This window comes from Grampus griseus, assembly GCF_964374135.1.
Source record: "Grampus griseus genome assembly, chromosome: 11".
Lineage (NCBI taxonomy): Eukaryota > Metazoa > Chordata > Mammalia > Artiodactyla > Delphinidae > Grampus > Grampus griseus.
In genome coordinates this window covers 80221399-80241276 of record NC_139005.1, presented here as the reverse complement: position 1 = coordinate 80241276, position 19878 = coordinate 80221399, and the positions used below count along the sequence as shown (strand labels likewise).

The 19878-nt window shown below is 38.0% G+C and overlaps 1 protein-coding gene across 2 annotated transcripts; it reads left to right on the top strand.

Moving 5' to 3' along the window:
* The first annotated feature begins 282 nt into the window (after positions 1–282).
* IKBIP (IKBKB interacting protein) lies at positions 283–18596 on the top strand. Of its 2 annotated transcripts, none has more exons than XM_082666839.1 (3): positions 283–727; positions 6546–6663; positions 17687–18596. In XM_082666839.1, the coding sequence occupies exons 1-3, from the start codon at positions 552–554 to the stop codon at positions 18440–18442; spliced, it is 1050 nt and encodes a 349-aa protein (XP_082522965.1). In that variant the 5' UTR covers positions 283–551; the 3' UTR covers positions 18443–18596. The 2 variants fall into 2 exon arrangements, with proteins under 2 accessions (XP_082522965.1, XP_082522964.1); XM_082666838.1 differs by lacking the exon at positions 17687–18596 and adding an exon at positions 11029–11999.
* Positions 18597–19878: the final 1282 nt, after the last annotated feature.

The following is a 19878-nucleotide window of genomic DNA, read 5'->3' as shown; positions in this document are numbered from 1 at the left end:
CCGCCAGTCCGCCCCCCTGGGACGACGCCGGCCCGCGCGTGCCAAGAAACACACCCGGAACCCCTCCAGGCGTCCGTCGCCGCGCGCGCTCTGCATCCGGCTAGTGCCCGCGCGCGCAGAAAAAAGCCTCCGCCGCACCAACTGGGGCGCGCCGCGCTCCAACGAAGGGCGGACCGAGGCGGCGGCGCGCTCGACGCGCGCTGCCCTGCCCCGCCCCGCCCCGCCCCGCCCCCTCCCCCCCCCCCCCCCCCCCCGCCGCGTCCCGGCGGCTTGCAGACGGGTTTCTTCGCTTTTGCAGCGTTAACGCAGACGTTTGGGGAAGTAGGATTGCCGCTTACCCCAGCTGGAGGAACTAGAAAGCGGGTGGCTGGGAGACGCTGTGGAGCAGGAAGGATGGCCGGGAGAGGAAGGGGGCTGGTTTCTGGGCGGTGTCAAGTCTGAAATGGGGCGCGGTCACCGCCGAGCCTTCCCGCGGAGGCTGAGGAGGCCACGTCTCGCTACCCCAGGGTGAAGAGGCAGCCCCGGGTTTGTCATCCTCAGGACCTCCAGACATGTCTGAGGGGAAGAGCCGGAAGAGGTCGGCGCCCAAGGGAGCCCCAGCGGAGCCTGGGAAGCGAAGCGAGGACGGGAAGAGCCTCGAGGGTCGGGGCGGTGGAGGCGGGGGCTGGGCGGATCCCCGGACCGGCTTGAGCCTTCTGTCGCTGGGGACGTGCCTGGGCCTGGCCTGGTAAGTGGTCCGAGGCCGCCCGGGTGTCCGGCCTCCCGTGGTCGCCCTCTCTTCTCTGGGTCCCGCGTCTGCCCCGGCCCCGCCCGGCTCGGCGTCCCGCTAACCTCTAGCCGCCACGCTTGCGGCTTCTGTTCCTCAGCATCGACCCCAGGGAAGGGACGGCCCAACCTTTATTTTAACTTTCGCTCGTTTCTCGTAATTTATTTTTGTACTGCTGGCGTGCCTCGATCGCCCAGCTGGAGCTGAGGCCAAGGTTTGGGAACGTCAACCATTAAGAAATGCAGATTCGGCCAAATTTCATTAAGCGCCTGTACAGGACAGAAGCTTTCCCGTTTTTAGAACCCGTTACTTCCTGTCCGCTGTGCATTTGGGACAAATTTGCCCCACCCTATAAATGCCTAGTGGCAACGTTTGCAACCTTAAAAGAATTCATTATGCTCTTAGAGCAACAAACGTGCATAATATAAAGTTTTGGAAGATAGCTCTTATTTTGGTTATTGTGCATGCGTTAATAAGTCTGTTCCTAAGTTACAGACTGAGTTTTAGTATAACACTTTTGTTCACCTGAAACTAAAAACTTATAGTTTTTAAACCAAGCAAATAGCGATATATTGATGTCATAGGAAAGATGAATATTAAGAAATAACCTTAAAACCAACTTATTTTGTTTTCCTCAATCATATTCTTTAGGATTAACCTATTTCGTTTTAATAACAAGACTGACTCTTTAGAGTTCCCCTCCATTTTCACTGATTTTTGAAGTATTTAGAAGATAGCTATTTATCTTCAAGAATAATTGGATTCTAGAAGCAACCCTGGATGTCCTCTCATCTAGAACATTTTTTCCTTTTTTTTGGCTGCGTTGGGTCTTTGTTACTGCGCAGGCTTTCTCTAGTTGCGGTGAGCGGGGGCTACTCTTCATTGTGGTGCGCGGGCTTCTCATTTCCGTGGCTTCTCTTGTGGAGCACGGGCTTTAGGCACACGGGCTTCAGTAGTTGCGGCATGCGGGCTCAGTAGTTGTGGCTCACGGGCTCTAGAGCGCAGGCTCAGGAGTTGTGGCTCACGGGCTTAGTTGCTCCGTGGCATGTGGGATCTTGCCGGACCAGGGCTCGAACCCGTGTGTCCCCTGCATTGGCAGGCGGATTCTTAACCACTGCGCCACCAGGGAAGGTCTAGAACATTTTTGATGCTAGTAAATTTTGAAGTATACTTTACTGATGACTCATCCCCAGTCAGTCAGTCAATAAAAGATTTGTTACAATAAAGTGAAATGTTGATTATTAAATATTCTCTCCAAAAAGAGATAAATTGTTATTTTACTAATATATTTGTTTATGGAATATTTTTATCTTAAAAGAATAAATGTACAGAACTTACTGTTTTAAATAAACTGCTTTTATGTCTTATATTGCATGACCTTCAGGTAAATCAAAAACTTTGTGCTGGGAAAGTTATTCAGTACTAGAACTTAGTAGGCTAAAATATATATGTTGCTTCTTTCTAGAACCTAATACAACTGGTTTTAGTTACTGAATTTGTTAATTCTCATCCAAAGATTCATATTCATATGAGATAAATTACATCAGAAAATGCTCAACTTTTCAATAATTTAGTTACTGTCCTAGGAAAACACACTAACAGGAATCTATAAAGGAAAACAACTGTTGAAAAGCAGACACTTCAGCTCAGGAATTTACTGTTAGTGCCTGCAGTAAAGATACAAACAAGTTATATTCAAGTAGGAAGATTTTATTTGAACTGTGTCTTTGCAAAATAATAAAACAATGCTCAAAGATTATTTCTAAAATGGGCAGATTCAATGATTGTTATTAAATGACTGTTAATTGCTCTTGTGAAATCTTTTGCGACAAGAGTTGAAGTATAAATACTTTGGTCACAATAGCACATATGTATTCGTGGTAAATTTGGGAATTTTCTAAATAAAATGCGAACATTGGGCTTCCCTGGTGGCGCAGTGGTTGAGAGTCCGCCTGCCGATGTAGGGGACGCAGGTTCGTGCCCCGGTCCGGGAAGATCCCACATGCCGCGGAGCGGCTGGGCCCGTGAGCCATGGCCGCTGAGCCTGCGTGTCCGGAGCCTGTGCTCCGCAACGGGAGTGGCCACAACAGTCAGAGGCCCGCGTACCGCAAAAAAAAAGAAAATGCAAACATTTAGCATCTCAGCACACTGGAATTATAACTAAGCCACTGACATTTTTACCACTAGGATTAGCACCTAAAGATTGGTCTATCAAATCTTTATTGCATGCTATTGTACTGACATTGTTCTGGTTGTTAAAATACAAAATCGAATATATGTGCCTAAATACAGCTTAGGAGTACTCTAATTTTGTCTGATTAAGTTGGGGCAGAGATTTGAACCCTTGCACTGTCCGAGGTTGATTTCAAGGCATCACTATTTCAGTATCTTCAAACCAATAGTGTTTGGATAATAAACAGAGATAATGCAACAAAAGGGTGGTACTTGAACATCTCTCTATTAAACAAAGTCCTGATAATCATCTTCTGTCAGCCTGACAATAAGATGTTGGAGATAACAGTTGCCCAGAACTATAGGGCCTGAGTGTTGGTTTGCATACGTCATTTATAAACTCTTTAAGGAAATTTTCCATGTAAGAGATTGAAGACATTCTGCTTTCAAAAAGTTTTTAAAAGTTATGAAGGTACTAAACAAGACAAAACCTTAAAAGCTTATTACATAGAAATTTAGTCAACTAGAAGTTCCATTGTAAAACTTTTAAGTTTCTTCTGGAAATTTCAACAGATTTTTTAATTGCCTTTATAAAAGTTTGTCATAGCATTTGTGATAATTATATATCAGAAGTCAAAAGCTCTTTCAACCATCAGATAATTCAGGGTTTTTTTTCTCTATCTAATACAACTTTCTCTATAAATCGTTTATACAGTAAAATCTTGGCTAACCCCATTTTTCAGCTTTTGTTGTTAGTGGAGTTTAATCTGAAAGACAGTTATCCTTTAATTACCTTGATTTTTAAAAATGGAATATGGTCTGTATGTTCCTGAACTTTCAGTATTATGCTGAAAATGAAGTTGCTGTATGAAACATACAGCTAAATGGATACTGACTCTTTCTCATTACTAAGTTGAAACAGAGCCAGAGAAAAATCCTGTATATATAAATCCTCCATCAGCTGTCTGACATCTAGGCCTCCTAAAGGAGCTATGCAGAGACAAGACTCCAAGGAACTGCATGGTTTATTCCCACAGGGCCCTGAATCTATATGAGTTCTCTGTAAACTGCAATGGATTATGAAGAAGTCGGGAAGATTCCCTTTGTAAAGCCTACACTAAGGTGGCCAATTAATCCAGGTGCTTTTCTCCTACATCCATACCTTCAAGATCTTTATCTATGATAGTGAAAAGAGGCCCCAAAACAGAGTAAGAGAATGCTTCTTTTCCTATTAGTGGGTCTCATCCATTCACTTCATCCTTTGTTTGCTATAAACCCAACCCTGGTTCAAAGTGTGACAGGCCTGGGGCTTCTATCAAGTGTTAAGTAGAAGGGAGCCCTGATCCATTTTACCACTCTAGGCTTGTCAGAGGGATGGGAAAAGCAACTGTGTAAAGCAATTCAAAAGAAAGGGCCAAGGTACGTAAAGAGAATAGTTGACGTTTTATGTTCAAGGCACTTTAAGAGCTTTATTAATATGAACCTGTTTAATCTCTGCAACACCCTATGAACTAAGTAGTTTTATCCCCACTTTGCAGATGAGGAAACTAGCAAAGGTAAGTTAAATAACTTGCCCAAGGTGCTTGTACAGCTAGTAAATGGCAGAGCCAAAGTTGCCTAGCTTCACATTCAACCAGTATGATATGCGGTCTACCTTTGATATTAATCCAAAAAGAGGCCAAGACCCTAGAAATAGAAATCCCTAATCCAGAATTTTTTATAATCCTTTCTTCTCCTAGAAGCTGTAGCCTTTAGCAGACCCTAATTGTTGTCTCATCTAAACGAAGGAAGATAGGGAGTAAGGAGGTCTTGAACTGCTCCTGTTAGAAAATGCCTCTGACTCATAAAAAGGAAACAAAGCACCTTGGGCATAATCTGGATGCCAGTTTCAAAAATTAATGTTTCACAATTGAAACCACCTTCTCTAGTGTACATTTTTGGCTTCTAGAAAAATCATTCTCTTCCTTAATGTTAAATGAGTTAATATTTATAATGCCCTTAGAATAGTGTCTGGCACTTGTAAGTGAAAATAAAACAAATGTATTTTAACTCAGCATCATACAGACCACTGTTGATTATTTTCATTACTAGCACTAAGTAAACTTTATACTTGTTTTTTCTTTTATGCACTATTCACATATAGAAATAGTGAATTTTATTTTTTTATTTTGGTGAGAAGCTAACCATGAAAAAAACTCTACAAATTATCATCAGAGATGGTCACTAATATGATACAGTTTTCTTCAAGCTTTTGCTTAATATTTGAATTTTGAAGAGAAGTGTGGAGATAACATTAAAAAGATTAAATAAAACAGAAAGTCCTGTAATTAATTTTTGTGGATCAACCTTCATAAGAAATCCCTCTTATAATAATGATTTTATTCTAAATGAACACACTGATCTATAGGATAAATCCATGAGGTTAACACTGGAGTAATGGATGATAAAACTAGTTCCTGAAATTAGACATTTCTTTAGACCGTCTTTCTCCTTCATCTCTGTCTGCTGGTCCCTAAAAGCCAAGAATGAAATAGCCAATCAGAAAAGAATTGTCTACACATCCTTCTTTGAAATTAGGATAATAGTGTTTTCTAATAACGAGAAGTTTTGTTTAAAAGTTCATATTAACACACAGGAGAAGTCAGTCTGTACTAATTATGTAACCTGGGCTTACTTAGTTCACTGTTATCTCATAGAATAAACATTAGCCATCATCAAAAGAAATTTATTTCATCCGACATTGTAAACATTTGTTTAAAATGCAAAAACTCCATTTTAGTTTTGGACAGTTTTATAAGCAACAGTTAGCCTAATGATATTTATGAGTTTGATTCAATCACCTCTCCGTTGAGTTTTGAATCTTTAAATGTTTGTCTTGCAGTGGAAGTCATTTTTACAATAAAGTGTCAACTTGTCGTTGTCATCTTGGCTAGGAGATTTGAAAATTTACAATATCTAAGTCACATCCCAAACCAATTAAGTCAGAATTTCTGTGGTAAGACCCAGGCATTACACTTTTTTAAAGCTGCCAGGTGAGGGTTTCCCTGGTGGCGCAGTGGTTAAGAATCCGCCTGCTAGTGTAGGGGACATGGGTTCGTGCCCGGATCCAGGAAGATCCCACAAGCCGCGGAGCAACTAAGCCCGTGCGCCACAACTACTGAGCCTGCGCTCTAGAGCCCGCGTGCCACAACTACTGAGCCTGTGTGCCACAACTACTGAAGCCTGCGCGCCTAGAGCCCGTGCTCCACAACAAGAGAAGCCACGACAGTGAGAAACCTGCGCACCGCAACGAAGAGTAGCCCCCGCTCGCCGCAACTAGAGAAAGCCCGGGCGAAGCAACGAAGACCCAACGCAGCCAAAAATATAAATAAATAAATGAATAAATTTTAAAAATTTAAAAAGTAAAGCTGCCAGGCGACTCCAATATGCAGTGAAGCTGTTGAACCACTGGACTGCATACTCACTCCTCCCTTCTTATAAAAGCTGCCACTACCTATACCAGAATTTATGTTGTCCTTACCAGAAGTGGGAATAAAATACTGCTTTAACATCCGAACTTAAATGGGTTTGAGTTAGGAAGTAGTGATTTTTTTTTCCCCTTTTTCAGGTTTGTATTTCAGCAGTCGGAGAAGTTTGCAAAGGTGGAAAACCAATACCAGTTACTGAAAATGGAAACCAACGAATTCCAAGGGCTTCAAAGTAAAATCAGTTTAATTTCAGAAAAGGTAATTATTAATTGGCATATTTGGGGAAATTTTACCGTTTTTCTTCCCCATTGCCACCCTTCTACCCCAGTTGATAAATTCTTTTTCCCTGCCTTTTAGACCATTACTACTTTAACTCTCACTGGTTTTCCTACTTCTTCACATTCTCCCTTTAATCCAACTTAGTCTTAGCTTACATTTCAAAAGGACAAGAATTTTCTAATATATGACAAATGTTATTGTTTAAAAAGACCAATATTGTCATATTGACGTGACCTCAATTTTCTATTTAAATATCAAGTATCTAGAGCACTGAAAATATTATTGATCTTTAGATATAAAATTAAAATAGGAGTAGCACTTTTTGCACTAAGATCCATCAGTTTTTTTTCTTTATTTCCACTTGGTAAGCATATATATTCATATGCATATAAGAATGACTAACCTAAAATAAATATTGATTTTTATTGACAAATGAAAATTAAAATCCATGTCTATCTTGTGTTTCTTCAAGCTGCAAATACAAGTGCATTACTACTGTGATTCTTAGAAATGTGAGACAGATAAAAAATTTTTAACTACCACATGTCTCAGGAGAAGGTCAGCTGCAACCAATAAGTCATCATGTGGGCCTTGTCTGGCTACCAGAGACCAAGCTATCATTGGGAAACATGGCTTGTTTGTTCCTTTGTTCATCACTGAGCCTTTACTCAGTGATAAGGTAGAAAAGGATTTGTGCTTGGCCCCAGGGTAAGCAAAGATGTTGCAAAAATAGAAATGAAATAGACGGCCGAAGTCCCTGCAGCCTGATGCACAGAATAAGCCTGTAGTCCCCAGGAAGATAAGAGTCATGGATTAAAATCATTCCTTACACATGCCAGTGAATTCCATGGAGGGTGAGTTTAGAGGCCTCTGGGAAGGTGCTGCAAGAGTTGGTATTTTGACCTAGGGCTCAGGTTGGAAACTGATTATAGTTATCGAAAGCCCTCTAATCAGAGCAAACGTAATGATAGAAAAAATTCCAGGAGATAGAAACTTCATGTACTTAAATGCTATTGAAAACATATTTTGAAGAAAGATTTCTTTTTTAAATGAAAAATTTGGCAGCAATTAAAATGCTTTTAGTGAATCTCTGCCTTGCAAGCTTGGAACCCAGTAAGGAGGACAAAGATTTAACATATTATTAGAATTTGAAGTCAAATATTACAGGAGATTAGAGCCTGGCCTGTCGGCTATCACTCTCAGTATCTCTCCCCAGTAGCCCTCTAGTTTCCCTCTTCTAATATCTAATTACTCCTAAGCAGCTGTAAGGTGGAATACTGCCCTAAGGGGTTTTTTTTAATTTATTTATTTTTGGCTGCGTTGGGCGTTTGTTGCTGTGCGCAGGCTTTTCTCTAGTTGCTGCTAGTGGGGGCTACTCTTCGTTGTGGTGCGCGAGCTTCTCACTGTGGTGGCTTCTTGTTGCGGAGCTCAGGCTCTAGGCGAGTGGGCTTCAGTAGTTGTGGCACACGGGCTCAGTAGTTGTGTCTGGCGGGGTCTAGAGGCAGGCTCAGTAGTTGTGGCTCACGGGCTTAGTTGCTCCGCGGCATGTGGGATCTTCCCAGACCAGGGCTCAAACCCGTGTCCCCTGCATTGGCAGGTGGATTCTCGACCACTGTGCCACCAGGGAAGTCTGTGTCCTAAATTTTTTGTATTAAATCTACAGTTTGGTAGACTGAGAATGTAAACCTAAGGGCTTCTCCATGCATAAATTTAAATATTCATTTTTTTCTTACTTTCCACTACATGGCCAATTTTATAATGGGCAATGTTTTTAATAAAACTCATGTAGATTACAAAAATGCTTTTGTAAGCAACAAGGATGTATTTTATGGCACAGGCAAATATAGCCATTTGTTTGCAATAACTTTAAATGGAGTATCATCTGTAAATCTATGTTGTACACTTGAAACTAATATGATTGTTAATCAACTATACTTCAATTAAAAGTAAATAAATAAATGCCTTTGAAGCAGATATTTAAAATATCATCCTAGGATCCAAGAAATATTGTCTTCACATAGTTCGTTCTCTCCCAGTCTGCCCTAGGAGTAGTTTAACAATAGCTGACTCTTTAAAAGCTGGCCCTAAAGGCCAGCTTAATGCAGTAGGAGGGGAAAACAACTAGACATGGGCTCTCATCATAACTGTGTGACTTTGGAAAAATCACTTTAACTTCTCTTGGCCTCTATTTCATCATTTATTAAATGAGAATATCAAGATTTGTGTAAGGATCAGATGAGATACAATATATATGCAAGCTCTTTGAAAACTTCCAAGCAGTAATAAATTTAAGATATTAACTTTTGTAAAAAATGAAAAACTATTAGACTATAATGGCAGCCCATAAATGCTAGCTATTGTGGTGTGCTAGTCACTTATTGTTTGCAGATTAAGTCTTGAGACCTTTGTTATCCTGAAAAGTTGATCTTATAATTGGAGTCTCCTGGGTTATACTGCCTCCAGGTTATAGTGATGCTCTGGTGAACAGCCTAAACAAGGAATTACCTTGGATTAAGATAAGCTTGTCTCTGCAAGATGCTGCTAATAAGACAACTAAACATAACACTATTACCAATGTACAAGTATTTCTCATAGTTGGTGTTTTTAAAGGAGATTGTATTATAGCTACATGTATACATTAAAAATAATTTTTAAACAAGGTTTCAGAGTGATACTGTTATGCATTGTTCCCAGCTATCACCTGGAACTGCTTCAGGTCCTGATTGGGGTGGACCCAGGAGGCTTCTGGCCATTCTTCTTCCTAAATATCAAGAAACATGTTCTTTATACCCTGAGATACGGGGACTACAAAAAGGCATAAAACATGGTCTCTTCCCCTAAGGAATTTAGAAGCTCTCATAGCTTCTCCTGGCTAATTCATCAGTATAGGGACTATACTGTATCTTTGTTTTTATATCCAGTGTCTAGCACAAGGTCTGGCACAGAGCGAACACTCAAGAATTCTTGAATTATATGCGCTAAATGCCAAATAAGTGGCAAATATGTAATATGATAGATTCTACAGGAGTTCAGGCTCTCATGGCTAGGGTCATGGAAGAATGCTGCACTGAAAACCTGAGACCTGGTCTGAGCCTTGAAGGAAGGACAGAACTTAGCTAGACAAAGAAGGCAGGCTAACATATAGAGAAGTTATGGAATTTGGGACTTCCTCCTAGAAGTGTTAGGAAACGTTAAGGGGTTTTTAATGTTCTACCATGGTGTACATAGCAGTTTTTAAAACTTCAAATCTGGCTGTAGTGTGTAGGATGATTTAGAGGAAGTAACTAGAAGTAGCTGTTAGATAATATTTCTATAGTATTTTCCTTGATCATCGAAGTTCGGTTTGGATGCCCTATGTAAGTGCTTCCATAGCTTTCCCTGTCACAGCGCATGTAGACTTCGCTTTCTCCCCAAGTAAACTAAGCTGCTTAAGGGCAGAACTGTGTCTTGTACAGTATTATGTCTTCAACATAATGCTGCAAACATTTGATAAATTAACGGTCATTTCTAGGCCTTCCTATAGTCTCTAAGGCTGTTATCTTTGTGTGAGTATAGGCTAAGAAAGAGGTCCACACCCTGGTCCTTCTATATTCTAGACTTAGGAGATGCTAGGAGCTTACCATAATTTATAGATACTTAGAACACTTTACTGTTTGACATCAGTTGTCTCTGTAAACTGATTTTTTATTCACTTTTTGCCTTTGTGATAGTTATAAGATCTGATTCTGGTACCTTTTCTGCAAGAGGTCAGTCAACAAATTTTTTTTTTCAGGCAGAAAGTCTTCCAGAATCATAGAACTTAGGAAAGTTAACAAATTTTATAACTAAGTCAGTTTCTAAAAAGCCAAATAACTATTAAAATGACAACTAAGTTGCTTTCCATTGGAATAAAAAAAGAAGGAAATGTGATATACTTCAGGCTTCTTTAACATTATTTTTCTTTTGAATATCCCTCCATGAAAATGCACAAATATTTAGGATTATAAGTTCAGGTGTATACAGTTGGCCCTCTGTATCTGTGGGTTCCCCATCCAAATATTACATGAGGGACTTGAGCACCCATGGATTTTGGTATCCACAGGAATACCAGTGCCCCACAGGTGGATACCTAGGGATGAGGGACAACCATATTTTTCTACCATAGTGCTAATCTATTAAATGTGTTTAAAACATATTTTTAACAGCTTAAATATGTAACAATTGTTTTTGTCTGTATGATTCTTATGTATTTGGATATTTTAGACATCTTCAGAATTTGAACTTGGCAAGTGATTGTTAAAGTATGTTTCCCTAATATAAAAGTTATTAAGTAGCCTTGGGAATTGTTTTGTGTTATAAATGCAGCTTGCAGCTACTGAAAGTATCCTGCAGGAAGCTACATCATCCATGTCTTTGGTGACCCAGTTTGAGCAGGAAGTATCCAGCCTCCAAAGTATCATGCATGACATTCAGAATAGTGAAGAGATGCTCACTCAAAAGATGCAAAGCCTTAATGAGAAATTCCAGAACGTTACAGATTTCTGGAAGAGAAGCCTAGAAGAAATGAATGTTAATACAGACATTTTCAAATCAGAATCAAAACATATACATTCTCAAGTTACTGTCCAAATTAACTCAGCTGAACAAGAAATAAAATTGCTCACTGAAAGGCTAAAAGATTTGGAAGATAGCACACTAAGAAATATTAGAACTATAAAAAAACAAGAAGAAGAGGATCTTCTGCGAGTAGAGGAGCAGCTTGGCTCCGACACAGAAGCACTTGAAAAGTTAGAGGAGGAACAGCATGCTCTCTTTGCCAGAGATGAAGACCTGACTAATAAACTTTCCAGCTACGAACCCAAAGCTGAAGAATGCAAGACACATTTGCCAACAATTGAAAGTGCTATTCGCTCTGTTCTCAGAGTCTCTCAGGATCTGATAGGGACAGAAAAGAAGATGGAAGACTTGACTCTTCAGATGTTTAATATGGAAGATGATATGCTGAAAGCAGTATCTGAAATAATGGAGATGCAGAAAACCCTTGAAGGAATTCAGTATGATAATAGCATATTAAAGATGCAGAATGAACTGGATGTTCTAAAAGGAAAAGTTCATGATTTTATAGTATATTCAAGTACAAGAGAAAAGGGGACTCCAGAAGAATATAATCTAGAAAATAAAGGAATTGATAGTGATTTTTGAATGCACTACATTTATCCTGATGAACCACATTATTATACATAACCTGATTAGTTCCATGCTTTTGAGTTATTTTGATATGCCTCACTTTACCCTACATTATTGGAAAATAAGTGAGGTGTCCACACAAATGTGTTATCCAGAGAGTCAAAGCTTATCTTTTTAAGCAATAAAACTTATTTCATTTTCACCATTTTAAATAGAAACATTTCTAAAATATATATTTCTCTACTTTTTTGAAGCAATATACTTAATATTTTTAAATGTTTTTCTAATAATTAATGGACATTATTGTGAATTTCATCTGTCATATTGGACCCAAATATATTAATGTCCCTAGGAGCTATTGAGGGGTGTTTACCTCCTCACTCAACCCCAGTTTGCTATTTTTCAAACCTTCTGTCTATTTCTTATACCTTTTCTGTCACCTGAAAAAGTGACCCACTGACCTGATCTTACTGTCAGGTTGATCAGTAATGTTTTCACCTCAGCCAGTTTTTCATTTCCTTCGCAATTTACTGCAGGCTAAGAATCCAGACAACCAAGTTTATAGGAATTTTGTCTAAAATAAAAGATAACACGCCTGAGGGAGAGCCTGGAATGCTTTGCTATGAATTAATATGCACTTTTTGAAAACTATGGAGACTGGGAAACATTTTTACTTTTTGTTAAGGTTCTAAACTGTTATAGATACTTGTAAGAAATTTTTTTAAAGAGTAAATGTGTTCTTTTTGAAAGTTTTCCGTATGAATTAAGTGTGCATCCTGTGAAGTATGGACTTTGGGAATATCTTTGTATACCTGGGCGTTTTTTGCTTTGTTTTTTTTTAAGGTTCTAACTGTGTTACAGACTCTTGTGTTTGCTAGGTACATGATCTCTAGATAAATTTTCTACTTACAATAAAAATACACTAATAAGCCTGTGGCCTATTTTAAAGAAGAAAAAGCAGCATAATGAGATATGATGTGATAATTATGGTAACTAAAATATGTCATTATTTTAGAGTCCCCAAACTAATTACCCAACCAAATTTGTTTTACATAGTGATTTTATTTTACACAAAATTATAAAATAGAGTCACAAAGAATAAGACATGGACATATTGAGATGAAATTAAGGGGAGGTCTAGACAGATTTTTGCAATAATGATAATCGGAAATGTGCAAGTTTGGGGAAGCGCATAACACTTTTATTGGTAAACTGATGTATCAAGGGTGTCCAAGGTTGGTGTTGAAAAAACTGAGTTAACTGCATTTGAAAGTACTGTTCTAACAACATGTTTCTTCTTGCCAATAACCAACTATAGTCCCAGTTTTATAATGCAATTTCAGTGGAATTAAACACAAAGAACTTGAAAGAAGTCAGTTACAAAAGATAGTTGTGGTCAGGTGGTTTTATCATGTAAATCTGTACATTTTTTGAAAAATCCCAAATGAGTTCTGCTTTGGGGTTAGGAAGGCCTATGGTAGACAGCCGTGGGTCATAGGCACAGCATTAATTTCTAGAATATTAACATTAAATTTCTTGACTTCTGAATATCTAAGTTCTTGTCTGTGTGTACTAACAAAATTGTATATGTTTGCTTTTATTTGCATGCTAATAAAATAGATTATAAAGTTAACTGGAACTTTGTCGTTTCAACCTCCATCCTGCCAGGGCATATGTGATCTCTTGTACTCTTTACTTTTATTTATTTATTTATTTATTTATTGGTGTGTCACCAGATTTGACACATCATTATTATTAACTACGGTATGTACCATAGTAATGGTTACAGAAAATAAATGGAAATAAGGTGGCCACTGTGCTCTATAGTGACAATTACAAGGGAAACAAAAACTGCCCTTCTACAAGTATTTCATGAGAAAATATTGTGTACATGTATATACACATGTATATATTCCTTTATTCAGGGGTTTTCCTATAAAAAATTGTCACTAGAGAGATTTAGATGTACCTAGTTTGTCTTCCTCTGTTTCTTAAATTCATTTATTTAACAAAGATACTTGAAATTTCAAAAACCTTCCTGTGTATCAAATATTAAATTACATTGTTAGTTTTCCCTTTAAGGAAGATTACCATATCCTAAGACACATTTTTGTATCTTTGTAATTAATAATAAATTTTACATTAAGTTTCTGATAGAGAGTAGTGTCCATTTTTTTAATTAGCCATATAAATCACTTTTACAAAACAAACACCTAATTTTCTTAACCCTCCAATGTAAAGTTGAAAAGTATATTTGTAGTAATATTTCCTTAAATTTTGCCTAAAGATGAGAAGCTGTTGACTAAGTGTATTTTTATATTTTATAATGAAAAATGTTGATTTATTAGCCTGTATGGATTGATAGAAAACTAAATTTGTAAGATACAAAGTTAATGGCTTTTTTTTTTTTTTTTTTTTGGCTGCACCATGCGGCTTGCAGAATCTTAGTTCCCGGACCAGGGATTGAATCCACACCCTTGGCAGTGAAAGCGTGAAGTCCTAACCACTGGACCGCCAGGGAATCTCCAATGGCATTATTTTAATTTTAATCTAATTGTAGGTCTTTGTGTGAATCTATAATCTTGGCCAAAGATTAACATGATGTCATATTCACCAAACATAATTTTTAATGCATTTCTCTGTAGATTTACCTCATATTTGCACAGTTGGCAAAAGCTCTGCAAATTCACCCAGTATCTGTGTCGCTTCAGCTATGAACTACTAATTTAACACAAATCAAAATGTTCCATCCCAGCTTTACAGAGCAGGGAAGGATAGAACCGACATTTTGGAGCCTATTATGTGTCACACTGCTAGGAGGCCTACATTCGTCATCATCCTAACAGCTCCATGTATTGAGTATGTATCTACCCTGTCCCAGTCATTGTGCTAGGCACTTTGCATGTGTTATCACAGATTCTCACCACAGCTTTGCTAGCTATGAGACCCCTTTTACAAATGAGGAAATTGAGGTTCAGCAAGATTAGGAATCTTACAATCACACTGCTGAGTCTGTCCAATTCCAGAGGCCACTGACCTCCCACTATACAGTGCAACCTGCTGCTGTTCAACCAGGGAGGGAAAAAAAAAAATCACAAGAAATCAGCTGTCAGTAGAACTATCTTGAGAATTCAGAAAGCTATAATCCAGTCAAATGCGCCCACTACTATGTTGCCATTAAACTAGACTATAAGTCCCTCAAAAGTTGTAACTGTGACCTAAAATTATTTGGGCCTTGGGCATAAGAAAGAATCAATAAATGTTTAGGGAAGAGTGAGAAAGCAGTGGAGGAGAAAAAAACCCTAGACTGGAATCTTCTAATCTAGGCTTTGCCACTGACTCTGTGTTCTTGGGCACTTTATTTTGGGGCTCAGTTTTTTAATTTGTAAAATGAAGGAATTGTACCAAATAATTTCTAAAATCTCTCCTGGCTTTAAGTGGTTTTAAACTTTAGAGATCAATAAAATTTCCAGGTCCCTTAGTACAGTCCAAAGATCGTTTAGCAAAGTTTCTGGAAGGCTGATTGGACCCACAAATCATTCCCTTGACTCACGTTGTTCTGCTTGTAGATCCAGACAACATTTAACATTGCAGGGCAGCATCTAGCTTAGTACCTTGCTCATATGATAGGAACAGGAATATTAGTAAGTATTCAAATTACTGGGTGAATCTTTCAAGCTACCAATAGACTCCAACTCTTCTGTTCATCTTAAGCAAATAGCTTAAACAAGCCATTATGTAATCTTTAAACATAATTCAGTGAAACAATTTCTAGGCTATTCCTATACTGTATTGAGTTTCTATTTTAGTGAAGACTAATAGAAGTTAGTAATAAATTGCTTTTATAGCCTACCAAGTGTGACAAAGAGGCTTACTAACAGTTTCTTAATGATCTTATACTTCTAAGAATAAATTTAGCCCTTTCTGAGATGTCTTGTTTAATGCTGTTAAGCTATCTCAACTCTACCAGATTAGATACATTAATAAATGATAACCTAGTAATGAAATAGATGAAAGTAAGCCCTCTCCTTTCACCTTTGAAAATCTTTCAGCAAATAAAATTTATTGCAAAACTTTCCCCTGAAAAATAAAATTTAAGGTTTTGCACTCACTGCTTGATTTCCTTCCTATTTGTGCACAGTAAACGTTGTTGAATCAAGATGGTTTTGATTATTAGTAGAAAGCTATAGACAATCTCCACTTTAAAACAATGCTTTCCGGGCTTCCCTAGCGGCGCAGTGGTTGAGAGTCCGCCTGCCGATGCACGGGACACGGGTTCGTGCCCCGGTCCGGGAGGATCCCACGTGCCGCGGAGCGGCTGGGCCCGTGAGCCATGGCAGCTGAGCCTGCGCGTCCGGGACCTGTGCCCCGCAACGGGAGAGGCCACAACAGTGAGAGGCCCGCGTACCGCAAAAAAATAAAAATAAATAAATAAAACAATGCTTTCCTAGAAAACAAGCTGAAAGTTAAATGTGCAAAGTGGAACAACTGACTTACATGTTATAAATGGGATTTCTTTTTTCAATGTAATCACAATGTATATCTGTGTTACAACACAGGCTTTGACAATATATTTTACATTTGTTCTTTAATTTTTTTTCTTCATAGTTTAGCATACAGTGCACGGGCTTAAGTTAATCTTCTGATTGAAACTTAATTGAAACCTGACAATTCCTATGTGTTTTATTTTTTTTAATTAAATAAATTTGACATATAACATTGTGTAAATTTAAAGTGTACAACATGATACTGTGATACATTGATATATTCAGCCTTGAGAAAGGATATCCTGCCATTTGTGACAACATGGATAGACCTCATGCATGTATGTTTTAATTTTCAGTTTTGTATTGTTTATGATACTTACCCATCTTATCACTATAATCAACACTATAATATTCCCCTTTCCCTCTTAACTTTATTAACTGATGGTACAATGCAATAAAAATTCAAATATTAAAAATACAATAAAATAACTCAATTTCCCCAAAACTGCTATATAAACACACATACACATGCACACAACAAAAATAACAACTTGAAATGTTGCCAGGCAGTTGTGTGGCTCAAAATGTTCATCAGCTGATTTGTCCAAGTTAAATCAAAACAATTTAGAGACATCAGTATTCAATGGATGCTGGGGAAGGAGGATGGCATTGAAACATCCAAAAGTTGAGAATCACTTGTATTTGGAATCTTGGAATTTTAAAACCTTGGAGATAGTGCTTTGTTTGTTTGTTGTTTTGTTTTTTACATATCTATCATCTCTATTAAACTACTGAACTGAGTTGAAGCCACAACCGAAGCTGTACTCATCTTTATGTTCCTCAGACTTCACATGCCTGACAACACACTAGGAACTTAAGGATTACTAATTGAATGGAATTAGTTCAATACCCCAGGAAAGTATTCATAAAAGTAATAGGACAATAAAGTCCCTTCATTCTAGCACTTGTACCTACAAACAAACTTGCATTTCAGAAGTCATGTTGTCTTGTTTGACCCCCCCAAATTTAGCGAAACTCATCTAGAGGGGGCTTCCTCCTCCCTTCTCCAGCAACAGAAGGTACATCATTTCCCCTCATTTAGCTCATTTTGTCACCATGCAGAGGACTGGTGGTGCCAAAATAACTGGAAAATGCCATTTGCAGTCACATGAAATTTCCTCAATGTTTCCCTTCCTATTCATTAGCAATACACTTGATGCATCTTTTACCAAATGCTTTCCAGAAGAGCAGTAACTTTATAGTTTAAAATAACACCTAAAATTTAAGTTGAATTTTAAATGTTAAGCTTTTACTCAATTTAATTATTCTGGTACTATATTTTCTTACAGTGTCAGAAGTCTGAAGCTATCATAGAACAATTGAAGTCTTTTCAAATAATTACTCATCTAAAGCGTCTACAGGAGGAGATTTATGAAGTGAAAACTTGGTCCAACAGAATAACTGAAAAGCAGGATATATTGAACAACAATTTGACCACTGTTTCTGAAGATGTTACAAAAGTAGACCAAAGTACAACTTCCATGGCAAAAGATGTCGGTCTCAAGATTACAACTGTAAAAACAGATATGCGACGTATTTCAGGTGTAGTAACTGATGTAACATCATTGACAGATTCTGTTCAAGAACTAGAAAATAAAATAGAAAAAGTAGAAAAACATACAGTAAAAAACATAGGTGATCTTCTTTCAAGTAGCATTGACCGAACAACAATGCTCCGAAAGACAGCATCTGACAATTCACAAAGAATTAACTCTGTTAAGAAGATACTTTCTGAGCTACAGAGTGATTTCAGCAAGCACACAGATAGATTTTTAAGCTTAGAAAGTGACAGAGCTAAAGTTCTGAAGACAGTGACTTTTGCAAATGATCTAAAACCAAAGGTGTATAATCTAAAGAAGGACTTTTCCCGCTTGGAACCCTTGGTAAATGATTTAACAGTACGCATTGGGAGATTGGTTACTGACTTACTACAAAGAGAGAAAGAAATTGCTTTCTTAAAAGAGAAAATATCTAACTTAACAATAGTGCGAGCTGAGATTAAGGATATGAAAGATGAAATAAAACACATTTCAGATATGGATTAGCTTGAAATTATTTAGATTAGACTGAAGAAACTTTTTAATGGGACCTCTGTCATGTTATAAAAAGACTGACAAGTCAGAAATAATGAAATTTTGGAGTAAATACTATTTTGTATTTGATTCTATTTTGTACAGTAAAAATAAAAGTTTTTGAAGGACTGAGCACTGGATTTTCCAAAATAAATATGCTCAAATGTATTTAAAACTTTATATAAAACATGTTTGCAACTTTATATAGTAAGAACCTTATGCATCCCCCTTACATATACATGCATATGTTCGCACGCACATGCGCACATGCACACACACATACACACTCAGGGTCTGCCAGTCTAGCGCTGGGAAATCTAGATGGGGCAGGATCTGAATCCCCACTTGCCCTCACTAACTGCCAAGGAGCATAGTATGTGTGGTTGGGGCCCAGCTGAAGAACTGCCCATCAGGATCAGGGCTGTAACATATATTATCCATTTAGAGTAAGAGAAACTAGAAAGGTCACAACCAGGGAGCTGCAGGAAAAGAATCATGTAAGAATTCCTGGGTCCTTTATGGCTTTAGGAAACAGGGAAAGGTCACCTAAAATGAGGTAGGGAAGTGGCATCTAGAGCAGGGTTTGCGGGGTGGGGGGCAGCACAGATTGCAGGGGGCTTGCCAAGCCTCAGACGGAGGCTGCCCGAAAGCAGCACAACTCATGTGTGGTGTTGATGTGACCAGAAGCAGCCAAAGCAAAGAAGTTCTAACATTTAAAACAGCATCACATTAGCAATTCCACTTATATAAAATACTAGAAAATCCAATCTCATATGTAGGGGCAGAAAATGAATCAGTGGTTGCCTGGGAAGTATAACTTTTAAAGAAGCACAAAGAAATCTTGAGAGGTGAAGGATGTTTATTATGTTGATTGTCTTGATGGTTTCACGGGTATAGACTTGTGTCAAACTCATCAAATTGTACTCTTTAAATATGTGCAGTTTATTGTACATCAATTATTCCTCAATAAAGTCATTTAAAAAGTACAATAATCTAAAAAAAAAACCCACCCACAAACATTAGCCCTAGTTTCAAATGCCTAGCATCAACAGTATCCAGGTGCATAGAACTAGTTACCTCAAAAAGAAGAGTTTATGAATTTTTTTCTTCCGGTTTTACTGAGATGTAATCGACATACAGCACTGTAGAAGTTTAAGGTGTGCAACATCATAATTTGACTTACATACATCATGCAGTGATTATCACAATAAGTTTAGTGAACATCCATCATCTCCTATAGATACAAATGAAAGAAATAGAAAATACATATTTTTCTTTGTGATGAGAACTCAGGATTTACTTTTTTTTTTTTAGGATTTACTCTTAACCTTCATATAAAACATATACCAGTGTTAATTATATTTATCATGTTGTATATTATATCCCTAGTATTTCTTTATCTTGTAAAT

Bases quoted from the DNA above. Each gene is read 5' to 3' on its own strand.
- IKBIP (XM_082666838.1), top strand. From the start codon at position 552: ATGTCTGAGGGGAAGAGCCGGAAGAGGTCGGCGCCCAAGGGAGCCCCA. The intron at 728-6,545 runs GTAAGTGGTCCG...CCCCTTTTTCAG, and splicing joins ACGTGCCTGGGCCTGGCCTG to GTTTGTATTTCAGCAGTCGG. The intron at 6,664-11,028 runs GTAATTATTAAT...TTATAAATGCAG, and splicing joins TCAGTTTAATTTCAGAAAAG to CTTGCAGCTACTGAAAGTAT.